General features: G+C 33.5%; 1 protein-coding gene across 1 annotated transcript in view; it reads right to left on the minus strand.

Annotated features, from left to right (window-relative positions):
* The window catches only part of LOC148955278 (monocarboxylate transporter 2-like), a gene marked incomplete at its 5' end in the record, with an annotated part of 242,982 nt that overhangs the window by 129,866 nt on the left and 89,806 nt on the right, over window positions 1-23,310 (minus strand). The window contains one exon of the mRNA XM_089106887.1: window positions 11,054-11,218. Within this exon, the coding sequence (XP_088963013.1) occupies window positions 11,054-11,218 (165 nt within the window). The remainder of the gene's footprint in view (window positions 1-11,053; window positions 11,219-23,310) is intronic.

The following is a 23,310-nucleotide window of genomic DNA, read 5'->3' on the forward strand; positions in this document are numbered from 1 at the left end:
TTATATAAAATTGCGTCATCCATATTACACCTGTATACAGGGGCTGTCATGGGAATCTTGCCAGCTAACCGCATTATACAGGTTCGAGGGGCTATGAACTTCACTTAGAATTCCCTATTATTGCTACTTGTGTATTATACCGACCACATTCCGATTAATCATATAAGAAATACTGGAATCCTTGGAAACCCGGGAATCTTTCCAGGACATGTCATGACGTCACAGGGCTTTAATAGAAATCCTATGGGAAAAGGGATAAGGACGACATTAAGATCCTATGTTAATTTCCTAGGGTAATTCTACGGAAAATTTTGAAAAGAACTTGAAATTTTTTTTCTCTTCTTTGAGAAAATTCAGAACTAAAATGGAGCTTTTTCTATTCTGTAGAAAATTCAGAATTGAAGTGTAACTTATTTTCTCTTCTTTGAGAAAATTCAGAAGAAAACTTGAACTTTTCTTCACTTCTTTGAGAAAACTCAGAATTAAAATGGAACTTTTTTCTTCTTGTTGAAAAATTCAGAATGAAAGTAACTTATTTACTCTTCTTTAAGACAATTCAGAAGAAAACAAACTATTCTTCACTTCTTTGAGAAAACTCAGAATTAAAGATGAACTTTTCCTCTTCTTGCGGAAAAATTCAAAAGACTGTTTGAACTTTTTTTCATTTCTTTGAGAAAACTCAGAATTAAAAACGAACTTTTTCTTCTATTGGTGGAAAAATTCAGAATGAAAGTATAACTTTTCTGTCTTCTACAGAAAAATTCGGAACAGAACTAGAAATTTTTTCTCTTCTTTGAAAAAAATTCAGAACTGAAGTGGAACTTTTTCTCTTCTTTGGAAACATTCAGATTTGAACTGTTACTTTTTTCTTTTCTTTGAGAATATTCAGAAGGGAATTTGAACTTTTATTTCACTATTTTGAGAAAACTAAATATTAAAGTGGAACTTTTTCTCTTCTCGGGAAAAAATTCGGAAGAGAACTTGAACTTTTCTTCACTTCTTTGAGAAAACTCATAATTAAAGGGGAACTTTTCCTTTTCTTGGGAAAAATTCAGAAGAGAACTTGAACTTTTCTTCATTTCTATGAGAAAACTCATAATTAAAGCGGAACTTTTCCTCTTCTCGGGGAAAAATTCAGAAGGGAACTTGAACTTTTCTTCACTTTATTGAGTAAACTCAGAATTAAACTCGAACGTTTTCTCCTATTGGGGGAAAAATTCAGAATGAAAGTATAACTTTTCTGTCTTCTACAGAAAAATTCGGAACAGAACTAGAATTTTTCTCTTCTTTGAAAATTTCGTAACTGAAGTGGAAATTGTTCTCTGCTTTGGAAACATTCAGATTTCACTCATTTGAGAAAACTCATAATTAAAGTGGAACTTTATCTCTTCTTGGGAAAAAATTCAGAAGAGAACTTGAACTATTCTTCATTTCTATGAGAAAACTAAATATTAAAGTGGAAACGTTTCTCTTCTCGGGAAAAAATTCAGAAGAGAACTTGAACTTTTCTTCACTTCTTTGAGAAAACTCATATTAAAATCGAAATGTTTCTCTTCATGGGAAAAATTCAGAAGCAAAGTATAACATTTTCTATCTTCTGCGAAAAAATTCAGAAGAGAGCTTTAAATTTTTTCTCTTCTTTGAGAAAATTCAGAACTGAAGCGGAACTTTTTTCTCTTCTTTGAAAAAATTCAGAAGAGAACTTGAACTTTTCTTCACTTCTTTGAGAAAATTAGGAATTAAAATAGAAATTTTTCTGTTCTTGGGGAAAAATTCAGAAAAGAACTTGAACATTTCTTAATTTATATGAGAAAACTCAGAATTTAAGCGGAACTTTTTCTCTTCTTGGAGAAAAATTCAGAATCGAAGTAAAACTTGTTTCATCTTCTGCGAAAAAATTCAGAAGATAGTTTTAAATGTTTTCTCTTCTTTGAGAAAATTCAGAACTGAAGTTGTACATATTTCTCTTCTTTGAAAAAATTCTGAAGAGAACTTGAACTTTTCTTTACTTCTTTGAGAAAACTATGAATTAAAGTAGAACTTTTTCTCTTATTGGGGAAAAATTCAGAATCGAAGTATAACTTTTTATATATTCTACGGAAAAATTCAGAACTGGGCTTTTTTCTAGAACTGAAGTGGAACTTTTTTCTCTTCTTTGGAAAATTCAAACTGGTACTATCTTTTTTTTCTCTTCTTCGAGAAAATTCAGAAGAGAGCTTGAACTTTTCTTCACTTCTTTGAGAAAACAGAATTAAAGTTAAACTGTCTATCTTCTTGGGAAAAATACAAAATAGAACCTGAACTTTTCTTCACTTCTTTGAGAAAACTCAGAATTAAAGTGGAGCTTTTTCTCTTCTTGGGGACAAATTTAGAATCGAAATATAACTTTTTCTATCTTCTACTAAAAATTCAGAACAGAACAAGATCCTTTTTCTATTCTTTAAATAAATCTAGAAGATATCTTTTTTATCTTCTTGGGTAGATCCCAGAACCGGTGTATATCTTCTTTCTCTTCTTTGGGAGAAATTCATAATCGAAGTGAAACCTTTTTCTCATCTATTGAATAAATCAGAAAAGAACTTGAACTATTCTTCACTTATTTGAGAAAACTCAGAAAGAAAGTGGAATTTTTTCCTCTTCTTTGGAAAAATTAAGAATTGAACTGTATTTTTTCTCTTCTTTGAGAAAATTTCGAGCTTAAATGGAACTCTTTCTTCTTTGGGAAAACTCAGTACTGAAGTGTAACTTATTTTTCTTCATCGGAAGAAATTTAGATTCGAATTTTAACATCAAGCCATGTGTAATTAACCTTTAAAACGTGTTTTTGCTGGATTTTAAGGCTCGTTCTATTCAAATCGCCATATAGATGATTGAAAACATTCGACAGAACTGCAATAGTTTCACGGGAAGCGTCTTTCATCGTGTTTTAAGTTAAAATAAAGAGTATTAAATGCAAATTCATTTTGATTTTTATGTTGGATAAAAATTCATTCATTTTATAGAAACTGCAATAGTTTCACGTCTTTTCTCGCTAAAGCTATTGATGGCATCAAGTGTGATTTTTCACTTAGTTTACATTATGTTAACTGATTTTGAGTTAGGATCTTTTGAGCTCAGTAAGCGTATGCACACGCTTACTGAGCCCAAACGAACCTAACTCAAAATCAGTTGATATAATGAAACCTAAGCGAAAAAGTAATTGCGATGCCATCAAGAGCTTTAGTGAAAAAAGACGTGAAAGTATTAAAATTTCTATAAAAATGAATGATTTTTTATCCGACGTCAATTGAGTTTTCTTAAAGAAGAGAAAAATTTTAAGTTCTGTTCTGAATTTTTCTGTAGAAAATAGAAAAGTTATGCTTCGATACTGATTTGTTCCCTAAGAAGTGAAAAAGTTCCACTTTAATTCTGAGTTTTCTCAAAGATGTGAAGGATAGTGCAAGTTCTCTTCTAATTTTTTCAGCAGAAGAGAAAAAAGTTACACTTCGATTCTGAGTTTTTTTTCAAAGAAGACAAAGAAGATACACTAGTCTTGGGTTTCACTAAAGAAGATAAAAAATTCAAGTTCTCTTCTGATTTTTTTCAAAGACAAGAAAAAAGATGAAGTCCTGTTCTGAATTTTTTCTTAAAATATAGAATAATTTATGCTTCGATTCTGAATTTTTCCCCGAGAAGAGAAAAAGTTCCACTTTAATTCTGAGATTTCTCAAAGAAGTGAAGAAAAGTTCAAGTTCTCTTCTGAATTTTTCCATAAGAAGAGAAAAATTTCCACTTCAAATCTGAGTTTTCTCAAAGAAGTGAAGAAAATTTCAAGTTCTCTTCTGAATTTTCTCGAAGAAGAGAGACAAAAGTTACAGTTCAAGTCTGAATTTTTCCAAAGAAGAGATAAAAGTACCACTTCAGTTCTGAATTTTCTCAAAGAAGAGAAAAATTTTTCAAGTTCTGTTCTTAATTTTTCATTAGGAAATAGAAAAAGTTATACTTTGGATTCTCAATTTTTCCCCAAGAAGAGAAGAAGTTCTACTTCAAATCTAAATTTTCTCAAAGAAGTGAAGAAAAGTTCAAGTTTTCTTCTGAGTTTTTCCATAAGAAAAGAGAAAGTTCTACTTTAATTCTGAGTTTTCTCAATAAAGGAAGAAAAGCTCAAGTTCTCTTCTGAATTTTTTTAAAGATGAGAAAAATGATACAGTTCAATTCTGGATTTTTCAAAAGAAGAGAAAAAAGTTCAGGTTAAGTTCTGAATTTTCTCAAAGAAGAGAAAAAATTTCATTTTCTGTTCTGAGTTTTTTCGAAGAAAAAAAATTATAAAGCGATTCTGAGTTTCTCCCCAAGAAGAGAAAAAGTTCCGTTTTAATTCTGAGCTTTCTCAAAAAGTGAAGAAAAGTTCTCTTCTTAATTTTATCAAAGAAGAGAAAAAAAATTAAAGTTCAATTCTGAATTTTTCCAAAGAAGAGAAAAAAGTTTCAAGTTCTGTTCTTAATTTTTCATTAGGAAATAGAAAAAGTTATACTTTGCATTCTCAATTTTTCCCCAAGAAGAGAAAAAATTCTACTTCAAATCTAACTTTTCTCAAAGAAGTGAAGAAAAGTTCAAGTTTTCTTCTGAGTTTTTCCATAAGAAAAGATAAAGTTCTACTTTAATTCTGAGTTTTCTCAATAAAGAAAGAAAAGCTCCAGTTCTCTTCTGAATTTTTTTAAAGATGAGAAAAATGATACAGTTCAATTCTGGATTTTTCAACAGAAGAGAAAAAAGTTCCGGTTAAGTTCTGAATTTTCTCAAAGAAGAGAAAAAATTTCATTTTCTGTTCTGAATTTTTATGTTTGAAATTGAAAAAAAATTATACTTCGATTCTGAGTTTTTCCCCAAGAAGAGAAAAAGTTTCGTTTTAATTCTGAGTTTTCTCAAAAAGTGAAGAAAAGTTTAAGTTCTCTTCTTAATTTTATCAAAGAAGAGAAAAAAATTACGGTTCAATTCTGAATTTTTCCAAAACAGAGAAAAACGTTCTACTTCAAATCTGAAGTTTCTCAAACAAGGGAAAAAATTTCAGGTTCTGTTCTGAATTTTTCCGTAGATGATAGAAAAAGTTATTCTTCGATTTTGAATTTTTTCCCCAAAAAGAGAAAAAAATTCCACTTTAATTCTGAGTTTTCTCAAAGAATTGTAGAAAAGTTCAAGCTCTCCTATGAATTTTTCCCCCGGAAGAGAGAAAGTTCCTCTTTAATTCTGGATTCTTTAAAAGAAGAGAAAATAAGTTCAATTCTGAATTTTTCTAAAGAATAGAAAAAGTTCCACTTCAGTTCTGAATTTTTTCAGAGAAGAGCAACAAACTTCAAGTTCCATTCTGAATTTTCCTTAGAAGAGAAATAGTTCCACTTTAATTTTGAGCTTTTCTTGACTTGAGCTTTTCAAGAAAAGCTCAAGTTCTCTTCTGAATTTTCTTAAAGTAGAGAAAAAAGTTACACTTCAATTCTTAACTTTTCTACAGAATAAAAAAAGTTCCACTTCAGTTCTGAATATTCTCAAAAGAAGAAAAAAAATTTCAAGTTCTCTTCTGAATTTTTTTGTAGAAGATACAAAAGTTATATTTCAATTCTGAATTTTTCCCCAAGAAGAGAAAAGTTCCACTTTAATTCTGAGTTTTCTCAAAGAAGTGAAGAAAAGTTCAAGTTTTCTTCTGTATTTTTCCCCAAGAAGAGACATATTTTCATTTTAATTCTGAATTTTCTCAAAGAAGAGATAAAAAGTTACAGTTCAATTCTGAAATTTTCTAAAGAAGAAAAAGTTCCAATTCAGTTCTGAGCTTTCCCAACGAAGAAAAAAACATTTCATGTTCTGTTCTGAATTTTTCTCTAGGTGATAGAAAAAGTTTTACTTCGATTCTGAATTTTTCACCAAGAGGTGAAAAAGTTACACTTTAATTCTGAGTTTTCTCAAAGAAATGAAGAAAATTTCAAGTTCTCTTCTGAACTTTCTCAAAGAAGAGAAAAATAATCCACTTTAATTTTGAATTTTTCCAAAGAAGAGGAAAAAGCCCAAGAAATGAAAAAGTTCAAATTTAATTCTGAGTTTTTCTCAAAGAAGTAAAGAAAAGTTCAATTTCTCTTCTGAATTTTTCCTAAGAAGAAACACATTCCACGTTAATTCTGAGTTTTCTCAAAGAAGTGAAGAAAATTCAAGTTCTCTTCTAAAGTTTCTCAAAGAAGAGAAAAAAGTTACTGTTAAATTCTTAATTTTTCCAAAGAAGAGAAAATGTTCTACTTTAATTCTGAGTTTTCTCAACGAATTGAAGAAAAGTTCAAGTTAGTTCAGTTCTGAATTTTTCCAAAGAAGAGAAACAAGTTCCACTTCAGTTCTTATTTTCTCAAAGAAGAAAAAAAATTATATCTCTGTACTAAATATTTCCGTAGAAGATAGAAAAAGTTATAGTTCGATTCTAAATTTGTCCATAAGAATAGAAAAAATATTTGATCATTTAATCTCTCTCAGACTTTGGTAAGAGCCCTGTTAACATATCTCAGATTCTAATATACCTCATGTGTCCCATGGTAGTAGTATCTATGTCTAAAAATTCCTTTTATTACATTTTCGACTTCTTAATAAACATGCTAAACGTTTGACGTGCTAGCATACCCTAAAAATAATGGTCACATAACAAATTAGTCCATAAAATATTTTTATAACAACAAGTAGAATATTAACTTAAAAATATAACACATAAACAACTATACATTGTTAATATCATTGAACAGCTTTAGACATTTTGAATCTGTTCCACAAAATAATCCATTCTTCCCTCTCTTGATAAAGTAGGTATTCTCTTCTCTTAGTTCGTAACCAGTAGAACAATCATTAATCCATTTTGAGTCATTTACAAATTTTACTGCAAGTTCAATATGCGTTTCGTCTTTGATATCAGTGGCTTCATTTATTTTACATATTGGTATATGATCAATGGTAGTAATAATGTACACCAACGCTTTGTTTTCGGTAAATTCATCTTTATATTTATTAGTGATATTGCCTACCAGTGGCGTTTTTATGGTGTCAACGATTTCACTGTCTTTTATCACATTATTTTTACACAGATAACAGTTTTGGTACGTAGACAAGATATAGCTTAGGATATTGCTAGGAGAGTACGGGTTTCTTCTTTTGAACTTCCGTTGAATACTAATACCCGAAAGATGGCAATATGATTTATCAACAGGTAACGTGTTGCCAGAAGCATGAGCAAGAAGTTGACCCTCATCGTCAACTTTTAGTTTTATGTTTGCATTCTCTTTCAGCACTATCATCTTTGGGTATCTCACTCTTGAATGTGCACCATGAGAAATGTTGAATTGTTTAGGTACTCCAAAGAAATTTAATCTCTTACTGCCATGACAATGCACACATACATTTCCAATAAAATCCCCACTATTTCTTGATTCATAGTTCAAATATTTGTCTTTGTCACTATTCAACGCAAAGATGATTTTATCATATGCACACACTTTCTTCGAATATTTCATCTTCATTTTTTTAATGTGATGCAAGCGTTCATGCTTCCAATGCTCTAAAAATACTGACTGAAAAAATACAATAAACTAGCTAGTGTCGACAACCAGCTATAGAGTATCACTGGTAGGCTACAGCCACATAAATAAAAAAAATATTAAAAGTCTAATAATTTAAAAGTAAAAAAAAATTCAGTCCAAAAAAAGAAAATTGTTACTACAAAAATTATAATTCTAATAGTTAAAATCACAACTAACATATCTATACCATTCGAATTTCGAAAATATTACATGTGATTTTTTTTGTTTTAAAGCATATTTCATGTCATTGCATGACATAAAAAAAGTTGATAGAATTTCTATGTTAAAAAATTTAAAAAAGTTCAAAAAAATAAGTAAAAAAAAAGATAAGGGGATTTGGTGGGTGGGAGGGGGTATTGGCATTGGGGCCTTAGGAGGTTGGGTCATTCTCTCACTACTGGATTTATTTTTTTCGAACTTTTTGTGTAAAACAGAGCACGAAACGTATTTTGTATTTTGTAAGAAGAATTCGTAGTAACTCCAATAGTACAGCCCACGCCCTATGGGTGTCGTCAAATCCATAACCCCCTCACTACTTGATTTCTAGGGATTGTTCTTGATTTCTAAGGATTGATCTGGATTTTTATATTAATTAATTAAAAAAACTTTTTCCATAAAATATGTTTGTCAAAGAAAAGCAAAGAACTCCATTAAACAAAAAATTAGCAAAAATAAAATGAAATAATCTACCAAGCGTGAAACTACCACAAATCAGCATCGATAAATAAATTAAACTGAAAACGAACAGAAATTACCTCAAAACGAACAGAACAGAAAACGAAGATCGATTGTTTAAGAATTCATTGACTGCAATTCATTGATGCATGACACCGGCCTTATCCAGACGACCCAATGATGCACGACACCCGTAGAATTCATTGTGGGAAGGAGTCATACATCTGTAAGAATCTATTGCACAACTAAGTCATTGCCTTTGAGTCTCAAGGCTAGAGAGTACGATGATATTTAAAGCGCCTGGTCCTGATAGAGCTCATTGGCCCTCAAAAGTACCTTGGAAAGGTGCCAACGAACGTGCTCTACCCGAAGTATAATCTAAGTATAATCTAGGACTCTACTGGTGCAACAATTTTCCATTTTGTTAATAAAAGAGCTTGGAAATAGTGACATGATATTTACCGAAATCTCAATCTCGGTAAGTAGATGCAGCGGTTTTACCAACTCGTTTCGTGATCTTACGTACCTTATTCAAATCGGACATTATGCTGATTATTGATAAAGACAGTCGGAAAAAAACCAGCCAGTCGGTAAAGTTCTTCACTCTGCCCTCCCCCACCCCTCCAAAAAAAATGGCTAGTAACGACCCTGGCTGCAAGAGTAGAAGTAGTAACAGTAGTAGCCCTTAACGTTTCAGCGTAGTATCCTCAGTCGTTCAAGGGACAATGCTGAGACGTCTTATTGACAAGCGGTACACACAAAGTAGGCCTGCCCTCTGATTTAGTTTTCAAGAAACATGAAATTTCGCATGTTGAAAGTTTCTACTTTACACGTTTTTATACTCTTAAGATAACCCGGTTGTAAAATATCTTGACAACCTGCATGCAATTAAGCTATTTGGATTTAGTTCACTAGTAATATTAGTAGTAGTAAAAGTAGCGGCAAAAGTGGTAGTAATATCTAAAGCCCTGGGAGGGCGGTCACCATACTACTGCGGGAATATTACTCACAAATCCCTTTGATAACTTATATGTACATAGCGTGTTTTGATTCAGATCGACACCGTCAACACCCTTATCTGAAAGTTTAACGAATACCCTTAGGAATAGAAATAGTAGTAGGCAGGATAGCAGAGGTAATAGTAGGAACGATAGGAGTAGTATTAGTGGTAGCAGTAGTAGTTTTAGTAATTAGCGGTGATAGTATTCATGCCATTTCGTTCTAGTTCAACATCCCCTCCTCACCCCCTGATAATTTCAGCTTAATACATTAAGCTGTTTCTGAGTAATTGCTGATACGTCCTGTTGATAACCTGCATGCACGTAATGTGTTTTAATTTAAACTAACATCCCCCTCAACAGTCCCTGAAACTTCTACATTAATAACTTAATCCTTAGTAATATTAGTAAAAACAGCAGCAGTAGCACTGATGTTACTATTAGTAGTAGTATGCATATAGTGCATTTTTATTAGTTCAACATACCTAGGAACATAAAATGAAAGTTTTAGCCTAATACTCTAAGCAGTTCTGGAGATACTATTTATACAGCCTTTTGACAGACTGCATATACAATATGTGTTTCAATTTTATTTAACATACCTATGACATTTCCTGTATATTTCTCCTTAATATCTTTAGCCTTAATAGTAAAATTAGCAAAATAAATAGTAAAAAATTGGTAGAAAAGTAGTAATAGTAATAGTAAGAAATAGTCATTTAGTCAAATATACCCTCTCTGGCAATATCAAATACTATCCATAAGCAATAGGCGAATTGCATAGCTTGCAGCCCAAGCCAAGAGGGCTCTAGGGCGTTAACATTTCCAGAGACATAGCTACTGGTTCTTTCAACTATTTTGAACAAAATGGCTATTTCAAGATATTGATTGGATGTGTCTGGGAAATTAATGAGTGTGAGAGAGGGGCTGGTTGTCGTCCAATCACTTGTGACTCTTAAAAAATGCCCTTGAATTTTCAATTTCCAATCAATTAAGTTCCTTCTGAAGTTTCTATGACATTTTTTTCTATACGATGTGCCTTGCTGAAAAAAATCCTTTTTGCCCACTTCACCGTTTACTTAGACAGCGCTACTGTACTGCCTAAGATGTCCCGCAAAACAACAATGACGATTATTGCTTGAATCAAACTGACGGTTGTAGAGTGTTTGAAAGAGGCCCTTTTGGACTGAAGTTTGATAGTTGAATTGTTGAAAATTGAATTGGACTGAAAATTTACAGTTGATATGTTTGAAAACGCAGATAGTATATAAAACACTTGAACTTATTCACTCATTGCACTTGCTGCACTCGCAAGATTTGTCAGTATAGCAAGATGAAACTTCAGTGTAAAGAGCAGGGGTGAATGAAAGGGTATCCCCCCATATAAGGGATAGTTTTTTGCTTGTTTTCAGTTTTAATACTTTCATTTGGAAAGCTCGTTTCTTTTTTCAATTATTCGCACAGAGGAACAAGATTCTAGCTAGACGATTACAGCATCAAAAACTCAGGAACATTCGTAATTTTAACTCAATTTATTGGAATTGGAATTAAGGTGAAGTAAGTAAATTATGGGATGTGCATTTAATTTGAATCGATAATTTAGTTTGAATTTGACGTGATTAATTATTGTATTTTCTTCATTTTTAGTCTCATTAATTCATTGATAGAAAATTTAATTCCTTAAGTTCCAATTATTATATGAGTTTATTTCTGATCGATTTTAGTTTAAAATTGCTATTTACTTGAATTGAAAAACTTCCTTTGCCGGCCATTTTAGAATTAAAAGATAAGGGGCGTTATTACCTTAAGCCTTGTCTGAAGAAAACTGAGAAGAGTACTACTCCAATACCATTTCCAACCTGTAGCACGATCTCGACGAAGTTTCTTTTCCTTTTAAAGTATTGACAGATCATAAGGCACGACGTTTCTCTCACCATTGAAACTCCAATTCCCAGCATAATGCCATAGCTGAAAAATAAAGAATGAAAGAGGATTGTTTTAACTGAAATGTTTACATCATTTAAAGTCAAAACTGGTCTTTGGGCACCAGGCCATCTGTGAAGAGGTTGCACGAACGAAATACATGGAGCAGGAATAACTTAGTTTTATTTTAAAACAAGAAAAAAGAAAAGAAATAATCAACTAGAATAATTCCGAAGAATAGCCCTTTGGAATTGGAAATAATATGGCATCGAATACCATAGTAGCTGTCACTCTTAATTGATTATAGAATATCACTAACTATTGATGGTTTATGTAATCTATTATTTCAATGATTTTTCCATGATCATCAGTTATATATCGTGTAATTATTAACACTAACAGTTTCTTGGGATAAGTTTTGTTTTTCTGACAACGAAATACAAAAAATCCTAGTAGATTCAATTGAATGTTAAAAAAACTACCAACAAATCAAATTCATAATTTAAACATTATGTTGGGTTTTAAGAAGCTTTTTATTCGCTTTGTCAAACTTTGAATTGACGATGGAAAATGCATCTGAGCGAACTAAAATGCCAACGTGATTCTACGAAATCTAAACCCCAACGTGATTGTGCGTGTGGAGTTGGAAAACACACCACCCTCGGTCTCGTAAGAGTCGTGCTACATAAGCATGTCTTCATCAGACCTTGATGAAATCATCGTAGCCACCCAGAATCTCAAAAGACACAAGCCTCTTGGTGAGGACAGTAGTAAACCTGAAATTTATAAATCATCCCCCCACTGGATTGCAAAGCAGCTCTGCCACTATTTACTAAAATATGAACAACCAAAAAGTTCCCAAAAGATTGTAAAACTCAGTCATCCTTCCCATTTACAAAAAAATTGTGAAAAGGCAGAGTATGCCAACTATAGAGGTATATCCGTCATTGGCATTACAGCCAAATTATTCGCCATCATTCTACTACGGGTATTCCAAACAGCAAGAGATAAGTGAACAAGGGAAAACCAGTCCAGGTTCCGGCCTAGCAGAGGATGCTAGGATGATGTTTTCACTCTCCATTTGATCATGCAACAATGCGAAAGGTACAACCTTCCACTCATTAACATGTTCATAGATTACTTTTCTGCTTTCAACATGAACGTCAAACTTTGTGTAAAATTTTCCTTGAAGATGGCATGCCCCAGTAATTCGTTAACATCCTTGAACCTTATTACCAAGAATGTGCATCTTGAGTCAGAAACTTTGGCATGGAATCTTCACTGTTCGATGTAGAATGGGGTGTCAAACAAGGCTGTATACTTTCTCCGGTTCTTTTCAATTATTTTATCGACTGGATCCTTGAACACACTCTCTGGAGATTCGAAGGAGTACTAGTTGGTAGAAACGTCAGCTTGACGGACCTTTACTACGCAGACTATGTAAATCTTCTCACCCCGAACCCTGACTCAGCCCAGAAAATGCTTGACGAAGAGGCATATTTTTCAGCCTACCTTGGCTTTCGGATGCACTCAAAGAAAACAAAAGTTCTTGACCTGATAGTCACAAGATAGTATCAGATCACCTTCTATGGTCTTCTACTTGGAAAGGTTCACAGCTTCGTCTATCTGGGATCTGAGATTGATTCAAAAGGAGGATGCGATCTAGATGCCATATAATTTGTACTTTACTGAAAAAAAATTTAAATGAATGTGCATTGTCAGTTGGATATACGTATGCTGATAATTATTCCTTAAAATCTTAATTAATTTTCTATTTCTTGAAGTTATAAAATTGAAAACATTTAAAAGAACTTTTCAGTAAAGTACAAATTATATTCCGGCTTTTAGAAAGCATAGGGGTTTTGAACCCTACTCATAACAATTTCAGCTCGTTTTCAGTTTGACTCTGTTATTTACTTTAATTTCTGTTCGTTTTGGGTTTCATTTATTTATGGATACTGATTTGTGGAAGTTGCACGCTTGTTAAAGTATTTGATTCTATTTTTGTTCATTTTTGGTTCAATGGATTTCTTAAATTTTTTTTTGAAAAAATTATTATGTAGAAAAAGTTTTTTTTTCAACTAATCTTTAAAAAGACCGCAATACATAAGACACAAATTGTCTGTGGTAAGAAGACAAGCAACAATGAGAATCCATATATAGAAGCCTGTCGAGTGCCGGGGCCCGGTGGCGAGGCCGCCGGTCTCCCGGTTCTATTATATATATATATATATATATATATATATATATATATATATATATATATATATATATATATATATATATATATATATATATATATATATATATATATATATATATATATATATATATATATAATGTTGTGGAGAAGGTAATGTTGTTTTTAATCAATTTTGGATAGGAGAGGCCGAGGCTATTCACTTGTAGCGTTGAAATATTATGTTAAAGAAAAGCTTAATGTGAAACATTATGCTTTTCTACTAAGGATATGCACATTTTTTATATGCTAATCCTAGTCGTCTAAACTGGTACCAGATCTTTTTGTGTATTGTCTTAAAGCTAAATTAAATGAAGGGGGGTTTTAATCATCATTATCAAATTATCATCATTATTTGTACCTATACAGTTCAAAATAATTATTGAAAAAGAATCGGCTCAAAAATTGTAGGATACCACAAATCAACGGGTTTGTCGTCATCAAAGAAAACGGAGAATGAATCGACTATATAGTGAACTACGGTCCATATCCCCACATTAAAGATTATATCAACTCCTAGAATATGTTGAGATTTGCCTAGATCAACTATATGAAATAAATAAACCAATAAAAATTACTGAAGGTTTTGGATTAGCAAATGACCATTGGAAAACAGCCCAAAAACAATAGGAAAACGTTCAGTCTTAGACTATGTTCATTTAACGGGCAATCTAAGGGACATTGTCCACAGTGTGTGTAAGTCGACTTTAAAAAGTAAAATCTAGATTCAACTTGGTTTTCATAACCTTTCATATGACATCAAATATATCAATATGCTGCTCTTCTCGAAGCATCGTGACATAGAATTTAAATTTTTGCCTATTGCTAAAACGTGGGAAGAATTTGAGTCGCATAAAGTTTCATGGAAAATGTAAATAATAAAAAATATACCTATCACTTTTTAATATTTTAATTGTCCTTCCAAAACCGTTAGATGCCGTATTTCAAACATAAAGAAGCGAAGATCCTAATGATTCTCAAATCCTTAGGAAACAAAGCCTTTGGACAACCAGTTTTCGCTATTCACTCGCAAGGGAGTTTTGCTTAATCTTATATCAACAGCTTTCAAAGTTTCGAATAAGACAAAAAATCAGAGAAGGAAGCTTTTCTGATTTGACTGGCAAAAAATTGGCTAAAATTTGACTGGCAAAACTTATTGGATTAGGCATTTTTATGCATATAATTAAACTCTCGCAGATATATTTATGGAATTTAGAACTGCCATTTTGGAGTTTTACCAACTAGAACCAAACTGTTACCTGATTACCCCATCGCTACTCCCTCATAGGAAGAGCCATTTATGGAGGGTTAGTTTTCCATAATGGTTGATAAGTGAAATGCGACTCAGATGAAAGGGAAAGTTTGGTTACGGTTACTGCCCCGATGCTAATACCCTCTTCACGTTACGTATGTCTGGTTATTACATGTTTATGGGCGACTATAGAGTATTAGATCCATTCATTATTACTACTAGTAACAACTCAATGCAGGACCAAGACTCCTGAGGCACGTAGCTACGCACGCTCCTCTTCCGTCCCAACCTATTCAAAGGATCCCTCTTTACAACCTCCCAAGAAGTTCCCATTTCCTTTAAATATTTCCTTAGGATATCCTTTCATCCGATTTGGAAACGACCTGCTTTTCGTTTGGCCCTAGAAGGTTCGCTGACAAGGACGATCTTTGTTAAACTCTTATCCTTCATCCGAAAAACATTTCCTAGCTATCTCAACCTTTCTCTCATTATAGCCCTATAAAGCGGGATTAAAACACATTTTTCAAAGAGCAAACGGATTGAAATGTGGTCTTTCAGACGGGTAACCAAAACAATCCATTGGCAATTCCTCGGGAAAACACTTGGCATTCTGTATTGCGCATGTTTCAGAACCAAACTTGACCACTTTCATCACTCTCGCTTCCATTATTCCGATTTTTTTTTTCGGAGACTTATCTTCCTATTCACCCAATTTTTTTTCAACTATGAAAAAACACCTTGCGCCTTTGCTATTCTATTTACAATATATGTACCGTTCCCACCGTTTGTATTAGTACTACTACCTAGGTAAGTTAAACTGTCTACTTTATAAATCTTCTCGTTACCAATTATCGCCTCTTCACCTGCACTTTTCCTTGTTATAGTGATTTGGTCTTCTTAACATTAATTTTAGAAAATTTATTCTTGCACCCTGAACCCGCAAAGGCACTGAAAATTCATTTATTTTGCTAACATTCCCATCTAGAATGCTTAAATCGTCAGACCAACATAAGTTTAGGAGATTTTTATTTCCGCAACTGATTTCAAGTTGTCCGAACGCTTTGCTTCTTACGACAAAGTCCATCAAAATGATCCATATAAACAAGGATAGAATGCAACCCTGTTTAACTCCTGATTTTATAAGAAACCTGCTACTAGCCTCATTTTCTACATTAACACAGCTATATTATTCTCGTAGACAGCATTAATGTATTAATCTGTCTAATGCATCATCATTTTAATGAATTTATCTGGTTTGCCATACAAGGATAGGATCTTCACTTAGTCTCTTCTATCAACTGAACGAAACGCTCGCTGATAATCTTTAAAATTGAAGAAAAAAGGGGTTGGATGAACCTCCTACTTATTAATTATTAATGTAAGAGTAAAACTTTAGTTGAAGCATCCACTCCCCTTCCTTAGACTGTGCCATTCTTCTTTTAAAACTTTACCTTTAGCATCTCTAAGTCAAATAACTGTCATCATACTAAAAAAATTTGCTTGCTACAGATACCAAGCTAATGCCTTTACAATTGCCCCACTCACTCTTATCACCTTTCTTTTTGAGGGGTTTAATTAGTGTTTCTATTCGCTAGGATCTTCTCCTTTTACAGTAATCATATTCATAATCATCAGTGACTTATATCTAACTTCCAAACCACCATATTACAAAAAAAAAAAAAAAAAAATTTTCAATCCTTTTAGTACTGTCATTAATTGTATCACACAAAAAAAATTTTCTTCACATCCAAAGTGTCAAAAATTGTTCAATTCTTTTCTATATCTATTCATATAACTCTATCATGGATTGAGACGTTCCCATAATATTCTCACCATATATCTTTAACTCTTTCCTTGTCATTAATTGTTGTCCCGTTCCTATACCGCATTCACTCTTATCGCCTCTCTTGTATAAGAGTTTAATTAGTATTTTCCTAAAATCGTTAGGTACTTCCCTTTTAAAAATTTTTATTTTTAATCTGGAATAATTTATCTTATTTACCACACGATCAACACCTAGGGCCTTATTATTTTTTTTATTTTTTTAGTACCGTTACTAATTCTTCCTCACAAAATAAATCTTCCTTTCATATCCAAAGCGTCATTTATTGTCCAGTATTTTCATTTGACATTCATAGCGATACTTGTTGCCGCGTGTCTTCTAGCCGTACATCTCGTTTTCTTTTCATTTCTGTACATAATTACTTCAGCCATTTTACCCTGGTTTTTGGTATAGCTGTTCAGATTCATTCAAAATCGTTTTCAAGAAAAATTATGCATGGACACAAAAATAAATAATACAAAGTTGCTCGTTTAAAGGGAGTAAATATATTCATTATTCCTTAGTTTTAAGTCATGAGCCTGGACGAAAGGCCTTTCAAGAGTACATTTCAAGAGAATAGATTACATCATCCCCCCCCCAATGAAAGTAAACTTATCGTTTTTATATCTATGACGCATGCAATATTACAAAAGGAAGATAGTTAATTATAAAATATCAAGTGTTAATAGTCTACTTACAAAATATGTTTTAAGTTGTTTCTTAATGCCTACTGTTCAAAACATTACAAACATACTGTTCAAATATAACTGACAGCAAGAATTAAAACTACTCAAAAACAAAAGTGAATAAAAAAGAAATATACGGTTAAAAAGAATACCACAGAAAGAAACAAAAAACAGGAGTTTAGAAGATAAGTAGCAACCAGAATTATAAGCAACAGTGAAAAAGCGAGTATAAAAACGTGTCAAAAATGAAGGGAAAAACAAAGCATTATGCTGTTAGAAGACAAGGGATAGCAAAAATCGGAACGAGTCAAATATGAAAGTGAAGAAGAAAGAAATATTACGTTAGAAGAACAACGCCATCACAATCTTCGACTCCAACAAAATGTAGCGCAAAACCCAGTAAAAACCTACAAAGATATCACAAACTACGAAACTGTTGATTACAGCTCATTGGGACCCTTGGACGTTCCATGTGTTCCCTGAGGAGGCCTCCATTTTCCCGAGAAAAGAGTAGTAAACAAAGCTGACTCATTTGGAGGTTGCTACTTACAACGAGAATTATTGTATATACAAGCCAACGACATGCCGAGTGCCAGGGCCCGGCTTCGAAATTTGCTACATATTGTTTTTGCTCAAATAGCATATTGACATTTCTGGCCACTAAAACGAACTAAAAAGGTCACAACTTTAAGGGATAATTTTCATTTTTCCCATGGTGGTTGAATTGAACCTATGGTGACGCCATGACATGACATCAAGAAGAGGCGGAAATTGTCTGTGGTTACAAGATAAGTGACAATGAGAATCAATATATATAAGTCTGTCGCGTAGCCCTGCTAGGGCCAAGTCTTGGAATCGGCTACACAATTTTTTTTTCTTCTTAAAACTGGCAAATTGACGTTTCTGGTCACAAGAACAATCTAAATAGGTCACAAATTTAACAAACAATTCGTATTTTTCCCAAGGTAGCTGTATCAAACTTGTCGTGACATCACGACATCAAGAAAAGGCTCAAATTGTCTGACAGTTAGAAGACAAGCGACAATGAAAATCCATATATAGAAGCTTACCACGTACCGAGTGCCAGGGTTCAGCGGTGAAGCCACCTGGCTCCCGGTACTATATATACTATCTCTTTGAACAAGCAATACTATCTTTTTAAATGAGTAACAATTTCTTTTTTTCGATAGCGGCTCCATATTTTTTCAACAAAATTGGCATCCCGGAATTTTCTGGCCAAAAACGATCTATATAGGTCAGAAGTTTGAGAAAGTTCGTTAAGAGTCTTAATTTTAAAATAAAAGATTCATGTTGGTGACATCATATTTTAGAATGCGTTCGAAAAGCATGCATATGTCATATTTGCCTCCGTAATGGTTGTATCGTTTCTATGTCTATGGTGCAGGCAAAATTACACAAGAAACATATGAATGACGAGAAGAATCAGATGATTGACGTAAAATTTATGAGTACATGTCAAGAGAATCAATTACATCATTTCCGCCGAGAAGTGAAAGTATCGTTTTTATATCTATGACGTATAGGACGTTACAGCTAAGTATTGTATAGTATAGCTAAGTATAAATACTAAGCGTAGTTAGTTTATTTACATTAAGCGTTTAAAGTAGTTTCATATTGCCTAGAGAACAATTGAACAACCTAGACCATCAAACGTGACAAGACCAATTTGAGCAGCTAAGGTTAAGGGTATTATTAAAAATAAGGGTAAGGGCAGCTAAGGTTAAGGGTATAAAATATTAATGTCTAAAGTAAACATAAACGAAAATAAAGAACAAATATATACAGTCAACTTCCGTCAGCAACAATTACAACAATTAAGACAAAAGCGAAGAACAGAGAAAAATACAGTTCGAAGATAAGTGGCACCAAGAATCAAAACAAAAATGAAGAGCAAAGAAATATGGGGCTTAACAATATGCCACAACGAGAAAAAGGAAATATGCGGTTAAAAGATAAGCGACAGTGGGAATTACAAGCAATCGCGAGAAAACGAGTATCGGAACATGTCAAAAATGGAGTAAAAAACAAAGAATTTTACTGTTAGAAGACAGGCAACACCAAAAATTAGAGCGAGTCACAGATGAAAGTGAAGAAGAAAGAAATATTACGTTGGAAAAACAACGGAATCACAATCTTTGACGCCAAAAAAATATGGTGTGAAAACCCAGTACAAACCTGCAAAGATGCTATATAGTCCGGTCGCCAGGTGTTGAAAATGTGAAACATATCACGACGGAATGGGGCAGGTACGAGAATTAGCCTACCCTCCTAAATCGACCATGCTGATTTGAAAAATATCAACGGCACTCGCTTGCGAGGGGTGGATACTCCAAACCTTGACATTTCATTATATTTTGGTATTTCATGCAAGATATGCATCTTCCAGAGATTTTGAGGGACGATTTTCCGCTCAAATACAAGATAGAAATGCCTAGAGGCCATATAAAGTCTTCATAACAAACTAACACGATTAGTTAGAAAAAACGGCAGCAATGACGCAGGTAAAGAAACAAAACAAAGTGAGAATTAAATCTATTTATTTAATATTCACATTCCCAAATTCATTACAGATTTTTTTTCCTAGTATCCCTCCATTTCAACTCACGCACAACTATTCCTCGTCTGAATCAGCCTCGGCCTCGCAGTACTTCCCACAACAAGAGCACAAAATATCGCAACCTTATGGCGAAGTACATATGGTGAAGTTTTCTGAATAGTGGATGGCCAAGCAGGAAGGGTTGATTTAATGGATATTATGCATCTGTCCTTCATCTCCCATCCAAAATTAAACGGAGAAAGGTACGAGGGACGGGGCATAAAGGCCTGCAGCATAAAGGAACACCGGTAACTGTATCTTTTCAAATATAAGGCAAAAGAGCCCTTAGCTGGAGGCAGGCTCTTCAACCTTTTACAACGATAGAAAAGGAGAACGTATAATTCACTCAAGCTCGGAAGTCCTTCTGATTGTCTGTATGAGGCGATCAAAATCATGCAACGCAGCTTCATAATATCTTCCTCAAGCTCAACTGCTTGGTTGATTCGTTCTAAAATCTGTTCTTTAAGAGCAGATAATCGAGGTAACCAAGGCATAGCTGCTTTAAGGATCGTCTTCTTTCCTTTGGAGAGAATTAAGCTCACAGCATCACATCCATTGAAACAGTGCAAAAACGTAATTGAATTCACTAGAGACGGTGGGAGTCTAAATGCAAGTTCAGTGATCGAAATGACTTTGTCCCGCAAACGAACCAAAACATTAGAGGTGGCACAGCTTTGCTTTTCAATCGTCTTAAAAGAATGAAGCAAGATGACCACAATGTCTGTGTCATTTGCATTCACGAATTAGATCCGTGTACCCCGTCCTGGCACAGAAACCCGTGTGAAGAGTGACACGGGTATCCACTTCATCATGTATGCTGCTCAGTTCATTGGCAAATCTCTTGCGGTTTACAGTTTTATTACCTGGAAGCAGTTGAACTACTATAAATCAGTTCTATCTGTAAATCCTCTTGATAGATACACTGGAAAAGCAAGGACTTGGCGGTGAGTACTGGTCCAAAGGTGAAATATGCATTCTATAAGCTTTGCTTTACTTTGGATATCAATCATGATAGAGTTCCAGTTACAGAGGACTCAATTTTCCGGCATTTTCAGTTTTTAAAATTGGCGCATTGGCACCATTACTACTTTTTCTATGTAGGGGTGTGTGTGTGACGAATGCATATTGTTAAAATTACAACTATGCCAAGGATATAATGAAAAACAACCTCTGAAATAATGAAAGTTTACTTTTTTTGGAGAAAAAATTGTTACGAAAGAGTAGTTTCTGCCGCGAAACGGCACTAATTCTGAAATACATCACTAGAAAGTGCCTTATATTTGCCTCTTGGATACACATTTTAGATAAGCAAATAATTTAAAACCGAGCATTGTACCTTAAAGGGTACAAATTTTTAAGAAATCAATATTAGAAACTATCTTAAGTTTTTGTTTATTTACTAATAAACAGACAAGGTGAAGAATCCTAAATGGTATTTTCTTGCATGAAGTGCCTAAAAAATTATGGGATTTACCACTAGTTCTGTCCCTCCATTTTCCCGAGGAAAGAGTAGCAAACAAAGCTGACTCATTTGGAGGTTGCTATTTACACCGAGAATCAATATATTCAAGCCTACCGCATGCTGAGTGCCGGGGCCCGTCTTCGAAATCAGTAATATAGTTTTTTTCTTAACCGGCATATTGACGTTTCTGGCCACTAAAACGATCTAAAAAGATCATAACTGTAAGAAAACATTTATATTTTTCCCATGGTGGTTGTATCGAACTCATGGTAACACCATGACATCAAGAAGAGGCTCACATTGTCTGTGGTTACAAGATAAGTGACAATCAGAATCAAGATATACAAGCCTGTCGCAAAGCCATGCTGTGGCCCACTTCGAAATTGGCTTTATAGTTTTTTTTTCTTCTTAAAACTGGCAAATTGACATTTTTTACCACAAGAACGAATTGGTCACAAATGGTCTAAATAGGCCACAACTTTAAGAAAGAACTCGTATTTTTCACAGGGTCGCTGTATCGAACCTGTGATGACGTTATGACACAAAAAGGGTCAAATTTCCTGTGGTTAGAAGACAAGCAACAACGAACATCCGCATAGAGAAGCCTGTCACGTTCCGATTGCCGGAGTCCAGCAGTAAAGCCACTGGGCTTTCGGTACTAAATGTATATGTATGTATGTATTTATGATTTTTTTTTCTCGAAATTGTCTCCATATTTTTTCGGAAAAATTTGTATCCGGGGATTTTCTGGCCTAAAAAACGATCTATATCGGTCAAAAGTTTGAGAAAATTCATTAAGAATCTAAACTTTAAAACAAAAGATTCATGTGAGTGACGTCATATTTATGAACACACTCGAAAAGAATACATACCTCATATTTGACTCACTAGCGGTTGTATCGTTTTTAGTGTCTATGATGCAGGCAAAATTATACAAAAAACATATGATTGACAAGAAAAATCCTATTAATGACGCCATGTTTATAAGTGCATTTCAAGCTAATAAATTACATCACAAGTAATATGGGCCATATGAAATGGTTTTAAATCACCTTAGGGAGTTTGTCATGGATGTGCTGCTGAATTTATTTTGTGATAAATTTGTCCAGCTACTTTGAAAAACAAAAAAATTACTACTATTGGTGGTTCAAGTTCAAGTTCAAGTTCCATTTATTTCCATAAATAACAATAACAAAAACAATATCCCAAAGGGCTCAATGGCCCGTTATTTGGGAAACGACACAGAATAAATGACTAATATTAAAACTTGGCATAAACAATACTAAACAGTGTTTAACTTATAAATCTATAAGGAAAAGAAGTCAACTCACCGACAGTCCACACGAAACAGCGACCCTCCTATCACCCGACAATAAATAAATAAGTTCGATCATCACTTACGGTGAATGAACCTAAGCAAAACGTGACTTCAAGTTTCAGATCTGTTTGTCGAACTCTTAAGAGAGCAAGTGACGTCCTGTAAAAGGCCAAACAAGCTCACTTGGAAATTGTGGAGGTAGCGACGCAATGCGAACAAGCGAGCAGCATCTTCCAAATAAATAATCATCGTTGAATACTCTTTCCTCAGGAAAAAGGAGGATTCAACAGTGAAAATTCTACTTTGAAGGTTCCCAGTGTCTTGTAATTAACAGTTGCGTAGCTAACTGCATCTTTTTGGGTTTGTAATGGGTTTCGCGCCAAAGTTTGTTGGCGTCGAAGATTGTGACGGTGTTGTTCCTTTAATGTAATATTTATTTATTTTTTACTTTTATTTTTGGCTCTTTCTGATTTTCGCTGTCGCTTATCTTCTAACAGCAAAACTCTTTTACCACTTTATGACTTAAAACTAAGGAATAACGAATATATTTACTCCTTTAAATATGCAAATATATATTTATTTATGTTTTATGTGTATCTATAATTTTCTTGAAAACAATTTTGGCTGATTCTTAACAGCTAAAGCAAAAGGCATGGAAACATGTTTGATAAAATTATACACAAAAAAAGGGCAAACGAGATATGCGGCTAGAAGACATGCAACAATAAGCATCGCTAGGAA

The sequence above is a fragment of the Artemia sp. Qi Xiang Cuo genome, chromosome 2, assembly GCF_049724085.1.
Source record: "Artemia sp. Qi Xiang Cuo chromosome 2, ASM4972408v1, whole genome shotgun sequence".
NCBI lineage: Eukaryota > Metazoa > Arthropoda > Branchiopoda > Anostraca > Artemiidae > Artemia > Artemia sp. Qi Xiang Cuo.